Source organism: Pecten maximus, chromosome 1 (genome assembly GCF_902652985.1).
Source record: "Pecten maximus chromosome 1, xPecMax1.1, whole genome shotgun sequence".
NCBI classification, from domain to species: Eukaryota; Metazoa; Mollusca; class Bivalvia; order Pectinida; family Pectinidae; genus Pecten; species Pecten maximus.
Window position 1 is genome coordinate 46,793,544 of NC_047015.1, and position 10,307 is coordinate 46,803,850.

Genomic DNA, 10,307 nt, shown 5'->3' on the forward strand with positions numbered 1-10,307 from the left:
AAAAGTTTGTATTACGACTAAAACTAAATATAAAAATGAACATAATGAGTTTATAATCGGAAGTCTACTTTAATACACCTTAACACAAATATTTAATGTCCGAAAATAGTACCGCCACAATACAGTGGATGGTTAAATGTGCATTTTATAGTATAACTTTATTTATATTCAATATTTTATACACGAATCTTATGCAATATTAACTTCAATATTGAGATACAACATTGTTGTGAATAATCTATATACTGTATGAACTTGCATAATTTGTAAATATGAATTCGATAAAACTTGTATATCCGTGCCCAGCGTGAATATAGTGGAAACACGATAAGTTATAGCTAAATCATTAGCGCTTTCATTTCTTCTTCAGATGTTTTACAAAACTTTTTGTAAAACAACATTTTGTAAAACATATGAAGAAGAAATAAAAGCGCTAATGTTTCACAACTCATCTTGTGTTCTAATCTTTTAACATTTTCTATGATATTTAATATTTAATATTCATATTCAACATTTCATATTCATATCCAATCAAGTAAATAAGATATATTTCATATGTGTAAATAATCTGCCATTTGTAAATTTTTATATTTAGTAAGATTTAGACTATAAGGAATACATGTCTTTAATACCTTCCAGATTACTATAAACCAAACTTTCGTAGTACACAATACACACATAGGAATAATAAAAAACGGAATTGTGAACAGATATTAATTTTAAATTTCTCACTTAATAATTCGCTGGCCAAGTGCCTGTCAGACTACCTAAGCTGTAGTCGGTAGTTAGGCATATCACGGCTCCTGTGTGGTAGTATCTTCCTCCACTTTTTCACTCGAATCTTTGGCCGGAACAACCACTCTAAGAACACCGGAATATGATCTGGAAACGCGCACCTTGCTCATGTCGTAATCTTTGGTGACTTTGAACACTCGCGATATTTCCCCTTTATCATTTACAGCCTTGACCTTCACCTTGTCACCTGATACTGTGACCTTGACCTCCTCTTGTTTGAAGTCATGGACATCGACACATCTGAGGACGAGGTCGCACCCATCTTCACTTGAACGGTTCCCATGGCGGCGATGTCCATGTCTTCCTCCATGTGCTCCCCGCCTGGATCTGTGGCCGTCTCCATGGTGTTTATGTCCTCCACGACGGTGGTGACCTTTGGAACCATGGTGGTGACCTCTAGTGCCATGGTGATGACCTTCAGTATCCTGTTCATCTTGGTCATCGGAGTGCTCCTGATCGTGACCATCCTGCTTACCATGACGACGCTCCTTGCCGTGCTTCCTGTGACCATGGTCTCCATTGTCACGTCTTCTCCCGTGATGGTGGCCATGTGATGGACTCCCCTTTCTGGTGGCGTGGACATGGTAGTAGGGACCTGGTTGTACCATGGCTGGATATGACCATTGTGCCGGTACCGTGGCCTGATATGAGTATGGTGTATACACTTCTACCTCGTCCCCGTCACTGTCAGACGACAATGATTCATCTTCTGTATTGTCCTGAAGAACAGAAATTTATTTCTTCAATCATATTAACATCATCATGATATTCAATGTTTTTTTTGTTTAGATTTTTTTCTGTTTTTGTTTTTGTATTTTGTTTTGTTGTTGTTTGTTTGTGTGTTTTTTTTTACTAGAGCCTTTTTGTTCGTTAACATCATACATTAATTTAACGTTCAGAGGTGAATATCACTGGGTACACGATATGTATTGTTAATTATTACTGAGTTTAACAACGTTATATACATGTAAAATCAGATAAAAAGCTTTTAACCGTTGATTCAAAGCTCACGAGAATAGAACTTGTGATCGTCATAATGATATTCAATGTTTTTTTGCTTTTGTTTGTTTGTTTGTTTTTCTTTTTGTTACGAGAGCTTCAGAGGTGAATATACATTGTTGATTATTACTGAGTTAAACAACGTTATATACATGTATAATCAGATAAAAAGCCTTAAACCGTTGATTCAAAGCTCACGAGAACAGAAACTTATGCTTCTTCTTTAAGAGATTTGGTCAAAAGTAATTATCCAAAAATTTATGAGCAGGAGCGCACGGCGTAAAGGGTCAAAATGTTCTCCCGTCTATATCTTCTTCAGTGATTGATTGATTTAAAAATATTTAATTGCCACAAATCAAAGTAAACAACAGTTGTTTCAATAGAATTCCCTTGGATTAATTGATGATTTACTGAAAATAAACCTGTTCTACGATTTTCCAACATGTTATCAGTGAAGGTTATAAACGTGCAAAAAAAAATTCCAACATTAAACTAATATATTGTAAAAACCGCTTAACGGAAAAAAATATAAAGATACAAAATTTTGTTTCGATACCTATACATATGACTTTAGGAGAAACAATTGAAATATGCGAGATAAGTCTCTTATGAAAAGTAGAACAACCAATTTCGTTTCTTATTTGTTCAGAGATCATTTCTAGCCCTACACAGAATATTATCATCTGGTAAATAATAAAGTTCGTACCGATGAAGAGCCTTGCTCCACCACAATTGTCCGTTCTTCAGTTGCCATGCCTAAAAAAAACTTGTGTCTTGATCAGTTGTAAATCCGTCTACAGCTAATGTTTAAAGGCGAATGATACAACTTACCTGTAACCAAGTTTATACTATTTTTATGTATTTTTTTTTTATTTCCCACGTGTATGATCAGGTGATGTGTCACAAGACTCACTATAATATAACAAGGTAGCAATATTACGTTCTCACATGATGCCGATAAAGATCACGTTGTCTTGTACAGTCAACATCACGAGGTTACTTGGAATGTCAAACAGGTTTTTGCAGATTTATGTTAATTTTAAGCTTTAATATATATTTTCACGCTTTATCTTTTACACATTAAGATGTCTTGAAAACCATTAGATGATGTAGCAATACAACAAAATTATACACACACAACAAAACTATCATAATTTAAAAAATAATGCACATTTTCCTTTTAATTATTCTGATTCCTGATAAGTGATTGGTTGGACACTAATGTTTACCGTCCTATATTTAGATCAATGAAGGTCGATGTCAGCATTAATATAGAAATTTGAAGGAGGGCCATTTGTCATAGACATCTGGACTTATTATCTCTCGCGGTCAATCATGAAATATCCAAGTGAATGATCTTTAAAACATACCATTCTATAGCATATACTTTTGAAATTCTGACTAAATAGAGATACGAATCTTTTGAGGACTAGGAGAAAAGGTGTTCCAAATGGAGTTTTGTATGTTGATATCGAACATTCATTGCCCTTACAAAATAGTTTCCAAACCATTACATACGGTTAAAACAAAACTTTGAATAATACCATTAAAACTACGATAGGATTATTATCTATTTATAGAAATATACGACAGTATGCAAGCGAGAGAAAGGATAAACAACTAATAATGTTATCATTGTTATCATTTGTTATGTTTTCAACAAAAGCTTACGAAACGTCCTCTGAAAACCGTTATACTTATTAGTACTTAAAACAATACATCGACATTTTTTTAGATTTCTCCCATCCTATGGAACCTGATCAAAGGTCTGGATTAGCTGAGATGTGAGATTAACACCTGTGATGTGGCGACCTGGGGATACCAGTATCTACAGCCAGAACATGATGGTATGGCTTCAATCTCTCTCACCAGAAATCCACACAAACAAAGGTTATCACATTCTGATACGTACTGTTACTTAACTTTGTTTTACAGACGTATATATTCCTAACAAAGGATACTGTTTTCTTGACCATCTGTTAACGGACCATCACATTCTGTTTGAAATATTTATGAAACTGGTCTTTTCTGTATTGTCTTGGTGTACTATAAACGGAGAACAATACTATCTTATTTCATATTTGATGAAGCTTGTTAGTCTTACTTTTTCTCTTGTAGTCACGAACCGTTGAGAAAAGTAGGTCAGAATTATCTATGACGGCTTCCATACAAAACATCAAAGGAACTTACAGCCTTTATTGCCTCCTTTGTATGAAATAAAGAATGTATTGTACATTAAGGATAAAGAGTGTTTATTTGCAATTACCGGACTATATTTGTCTGTGTTAAATGGAAAAATTACTGCCATCCTTCAATTGTTGTGGCATTGCTTGCCTCATTAATAAAATATACTGTAGCGTTACGTAATACTCGATGTAAATATCAATTAATAGTTTTCAATTAATATCTGGATTATAACCATAACCTTCATGATGAATTTAATCATCTGGGCGAAATATTTTTCTTTCTTTTCTTCTTTCTTTCTTTCTTTCTTTTCTTTTTTCACGAAAATTCATTGTCAAGATGTTATTTGGGAGATCGAGAACAGTTTCAATAGCAATTAACTTTCAATATACACTGTATGTTCATTCACATACCTTATACGGTTTGTAATTATTGTTAATGTATCATGTTGTGGAGATAACTTTAAGATAAATATTTGCCTGGTATTCAGACCATATTTTTAAACAATAAAATATGTTGAAATGAATACTGGGTAATAGTTCTCCACAACAATTACCTCACAACCTTAAGGTCACCCTTTTTACTGATCAATAACTTTAAAGCAGCTTTACACAACCTTCTCCACTAAAGACTAGTATCATCAGTTGATGTGTTGTGCGGCCAGCGTCTGAAGCTTCAGTTACATAACATTGAAAACGGCGACCAAATTATTAATCTGATTTAAATTAGTGTCTGCAAAGATTCTTCAATATATCTTAGATCAGTTGATTATGTTTATTTGCTGCATTTGACGGCGTAAGTAATCACCAAGACCCTAAAGTGATATTTTGTAGAAAATAATTACAGTCATTGTTTGTGTTTTATTTCGATTTTGTTTCGTATTTGTATTTTTTTCGGGTATCTGTTTTGTGATTTTATTTGTTGTCAGACGGATATTATATATTGTATGTCTTTAATGTAAAATGCATCATATGCTATTTACTATATAGAAATACTAATGCTATCGTCATAACAATAAAATAAGTATTGTATTATTCTGTTTCGCAATTAACAAAATCTCTGTGGAACTCAGTCGAAACCACAAATCCCACACCGATGTTGATGTCGAAAACATAAAATCACCACCCTTACAGGGGTGGGGGACAAAATATACCCGCTGTATCTCACGGTATGTCGTAATTAAGAGGCGGCTAATTGTGAGCCCCCTGAAGAATTGAAGATTCTCTTCCTTTTAGATGCCAATTCATTATTAGATCTCTGTGTGAATACGTAAATTTGTGTGAATACGTAGGTCTCTGTGTGAATACGTATATATGTGTGAATAAGTATATCTCTGTGTGAATACGTATATATGTGTGAATACGTATGTCTCTGTGTGAATACGTATATATGTGTGAATACGTATATCTCTGTGTGAATACGTAGGTGTCGGTGTGAATACGTATATCTCTGTGTGAATACGTATATATGTGTGAATACGTATATCTCTGTGTCAATACGTAGGTGTCGGTATGAATACGTAGGTCTGTGTGAATACGTAGGTGTCGGTGTGAATACGTAGGTGTCGGTGTGAATACGTAGGTCTGTGTGAATACGTAGGTCTGTGTGAATACGTAGGTCTCTGTGTGAATACGTAGGTGTCGGTGTGAATACGTAGGTCTCTGTGTGAATACGTATATCTAGGTGTGAATACGTAGGTCTCTGTGTGAATACGTAGGTCTCTGTGTGAATACGTATATCTAGGTGTGAATACGTAGGTCTCTGTGTGAATACGTATATCTCTGTATGAATACGTAGGTCTCTGTGTGAATACGTATATCTCTGTGTGAATACGTAGGTCTCTGTGTGAATACGTATATCTCTGTGTGAATACGTATATCTCTGTGTGAATACGTAGGTCTCTGTGTGAATACGTATATCTCTGTGTGAATACGTAGGTCTCTGTGTGAATACGTATATCTAGGTATGAATACGTAGGTCTCTGTGTGAATACGTATATCTCTGTGTGAATACGTAGGTCTCTGTGTGAATACGTATATCTCTGTGTGAATACGTAGGTCTCTGTGTGAATACGTATATCTAGGTGTGAATACGTATATCTCTGTGTGAATACGTAGGTCTCTGTGTGAATACGTATATAGGTGTGAATACGTATATCTAGGTGTGAATACGTAGGTGTCGGTGTGAATACGTAGGTGTCGGTGTGAATACGTATATCTGGGTGTGAATACGTAGGTGTCGGTGTGAATACGTAGGTGTCGGTGTGAATACGTAGGTCTCTGTGTGAATACGTATATCTCTGTATGAATACGTAGGTCTCTGTGTGAATACGTATATCTCTGTGTGAATACGTAGGTCTCTGTGTGAATACGTAGGTCTCTGTGTGAATACGTATATCTAGGTGTGAATACGTAGGTCTCTGTGTGAATACGTATATCTCTGTATGAATACGTAGGTCTCTGTGTGAATACGTATATCTCTGTGTGAATACGTAGGTCTCTGTGTGAATACGTAGGTCTCTGTGTGAATACGTATATCTAGGTGTGAATACGTAGGTCTCTGTGTGAATACGTATATAGGTGTGAATACGTATATCTAGGTGTGAATACGTAGGTGTCGGTGTGAATACGTATATCTAGGTGTGAATACGTATATAGGTGTGAATACGTATATCTAGGTGTGAATACGTATATCTAGGTGTGAATACGTATATCTAGGTGTGAATACGTAGGTGTCGGTGTGAATACGTATATCTAGGTGTGAATACGTATATAGGTGTGAATACGTATATCTAGGTGTGAATACGGATATAGGTGTGAATACGTATATCTAGGTGTGAATACGTATATAGGTGTGAATACGTATATCTAGGTGTGAATACGTAGGTCTCTGTGTGAATACGTATGTCTGTGTGAATATGTATGTCTGTGTGAATACGTATATCTGTGTGAATACGTATATCTATGTGTGAATACGTATATCTCTGTGTGAATACGTAGGTCTCTGTGTGAATACGTATATCTCTGTATGAATACGTATATCTCTGTGTGAATATGAAGGGTAATACAAAACTTTGTATGTAGTTGGAGAAAACTGTAAACACCATGTAGAAACCATCACAGTGTAATAATATAATGTAGGATGTTTTAACAAAAATGTGACTGAGGGATTACGGTGAATGTTCTGCCCTAAACCCCCTCTCCTCTTAATGACATAATGATAATAAAACAATCTTAATTATTTTTTGTCTTTGTGTGTCAGCGGGGTTTGATTATAGAACAGAAATTTCAGTACCTTGTGTATTGGTCATTGAAGTTTAACTCACACACAGTGACCTTATAACCCTAGGCTAGTATTCCTTTCTGTTTTTTGGCCAATAATACGTACACTACGTGCTGCTGTTTTGAGTATATGATTGTAATAGTATCCATAAGTAAGTTTATTGAAGCAGTCTCAGCTATGAATAAGATGCATCATGCAAACATTACCTGTAAACCTTCTAAACTAAATCTATTATAATGCATTCTCTTACTATAACTTATTTTGTTTACATGTTGGTGTTGTTGGAATACACTTACAGATAATTTCAGTGATATTCTACAATGTATGTAGTTCTGATGATACCAGTTCCCCCATCAAACCAGGACTATTGAGGTCTCTGAGCCTATCATTGTGTTTGTCATGGCCCCGCGATGACCTAGCCCTAGTTTTCCTCTGGATTTGGCACTGGTGTTCAAAATCATTATCTCTGGGTTTAAAATAATCCCTTGCCTATATCAACATGTCTGTGATGTATATGTGTATCACCCTTTGGATTGGGTGTTTCAGTTGGTGTGTTAGCCAGCCTAGTGATCTTAGTTATATCAGGATCGGTAGGAAGCAACAATAGCTTGATGTGATAATAGTCTTCCGAGAGGCATCTAAAATGGAAATGAAAAAGTTAGTGAATAACGAAAAAACGACATTTTTCTAATAAATTAAATCTGGAAAGATTTTGGTTATTTATATTTGAAATGTTTACCACACAATACATAACTTGATAAATAAAGTGCCTAAGATGTGAGTGTTAACAGAACAGCCAGCCACTGTACGTATGTATGACTCGCACTCGTGATAGCCTATTGTTATACGCCTGTCGGCCGTCACGCATCGTTTACGTCACTAGACACTTTAATGATATTTGCCTTCTGTAACGATAGCAGCTTCCCCTTCTTTCTTTTTTTCTGACACATTTTAGATATTGGTTATTATGTTGTTTACAGCCTGGTCTGTTTATCGTCAGTTCAGCATTAAGTGATACCTCTTAAAGCTGGTCTGATAAAAATAAATGTTTAACAGAGTAGGGTGGGCATGGGAGACAACTCATTAAAAATTATAACACATCTTATTATTGTATTGAAAAACCAGCTTTGAGAACAAACTTGATTTGAATTAAGATATGGTTCAAAATGTACATAACGTTTAAAATCCAATATTCAAAATGTTTAAATTTATTGAAAGATGTGTCTTTTGCACCTCCCCTTTGATATTTTTACATTTTTTTCGACATAATTCAAGGTTTTGGTCATCTCTTATGATTAACACTTTAGACCCTCAACATCACTTATGAGTCCAACAAGGATGAAACAGCTATATGATGCAGTGCAATTCATTTTGGATTTACTGTATTTAAGTCTCAAGTTGTTTTGAAAGGTGTTAATGTCTTTGTTAATCCTTAAAGATGATTTCGTTACGTTTATGATATCACGTCAAATTAGTTTCACATTATTTAAATGTCCCATAACAAATACACTGGGTGTACAATGATTTTCTAGTCTAAATATACAATTTTACATTTATCAAAAGAACGCAAGCTTTGTGACGTCACAAATATGCTATTTACTATATGTCTTATAAGGAAATAAAATGACAAAGAAAACTAACACAGTCGACGACATATCTGACGACTATATCAAAATTCAAATATTCATGAATATATCATAGAAATCCATGCAAATATAAGTGTTTGTTTTGATCACAACAAATATTTCCTTAATTGTTATCTACTTTTTTATACATTGATAATCTGACACGAGATTCTGTGTTTGTTACATTTAACATTTAATCACATGTAACTTCCACTAAATACGGTTGAGAGAATACTGACATATACATTTAGACAAAACCAAATATGAAAACTTGAAATAGATACAATGGCTACGCAATATAAGCAAAATACATATTCATACAAAAATACAAATTAGGAAAACGACAGCATATAGTGTCTTAAGTGTACCTGCATATAAAACATAGAACGTAAAATTGCAGGATACAAATAGCTTGTCACCAATTGTTTCATTAAGAAACATTATAAGCATGTCTCAAACAATAACAGATAATGGAATTCTATTGTCATGATAAGTAAAAAAGAATTTCCATTCCACATGAAATAATAAAGCGGGTCTTTTTCAAGGGTCAAACTTAAAACAAAAGTGAAGCACTATTTAGGAGGCACATTTTCCCTTAGAGCACTTAGACTATGATGTTAAGCTTCATTGATCGGACTATTCGGTAAGAGCTGCTCTGAGGACATGCGAATAGTAACTATAAGTCAACATACGATCACGTACATTCTGGTCCAATCAAGACAGACTGACTGGTTCAGCATAACTTACACACAGGAAGAATCTCTACCAGCTAGCATTAATTTTGATCTTTGACACAAGTGGAATGATATATCGGTTAATCCGGCAACAAATCTGAAATGTCATTCAAGGGAGTATCCTGATAACAGATAAAGAGGTTAAAGGGAACCATTTACCAACATACAAGCAAAGCATATTCATTTATTGTAATATGGGTGTGGATCTTAATTCTACAAAATTTAATCCACATGTGCATTTTTTTGCCGATTACGTCAATATTCAAAGTCATCTTTGAGACAGTTTAGGATACGATATTTTTTTTATCTTTCTGGGTGTTCGTTACACATGCTTTTACATTCATTAACTACACTTCGGGAATTGCAACAAACTGTTTATGTACGCCTCATTTGTTGACCTTTTAAGTACGGACTAACGATATCATTAGTGTGGCAGCTCGAAGTACTGATATCAGTCATTTGGATTAACCAACAGAACATCTGTGTCACTCTTCTAGAAATTTCCTGGCAGTTTAGCTGCCCGAGTTTCATGAGTGTGATTCCTCCTATGGAACACAATACATTACGAAGTAACTGTCTTTACAAGTCAGATATAACAATACCAGAATATAGAACATGGAATACGTTTGATGTTTTATAACATTGATAAAGAATTGCATTAATTCAAATTACCATTTAGCTTTGATTT

The 10,307-nt window shown here is 34.6% G+C and overlaps 1 protein-coding gene across 1 annotated transcript; it reads right to left on the bottom strand.

Moving 5' to 3' along the window:
* Positions 1–2,626, bottom strand: LOC117335580 (filaggrin-2-like). The gene is made up of 2 exons (XM_033895677.1): positions 2,501–2,626; positions 1–1,514 (listed from the first exon to the last, which is right to left on the bottom strand). Exons 1-2 carry the CDS (start codon positions 2,546–2,548, stop codon positions 795–797), a joined length of 768 nt encoding a protein of 255 aa, XP_033751568.1. The 5' UTR covers positions 2,549–2,626; the 3' UTR covers positions 1–794.
* Positions 2,627–10,307: the final 7,681 nt, after the last annotated feature.

Excerpts from the sequence above, each read along its gene's own strand:
- LOC117335580 (XM_033895677.1), bottom strand. The coding sequence starts at position 2,548 with ATGGCAACTGAAGAACGGACAATTGTGGTGGAGCAAGGCTCTTCATCG. Across the intron at positions 1,515-2,500 it reads TGGAGCAAGGCTCTTCATCG|GACAATACAGAAGATGAATC; the intron begins GTACGAACTTTA and ends TCTGTTCTTCAG.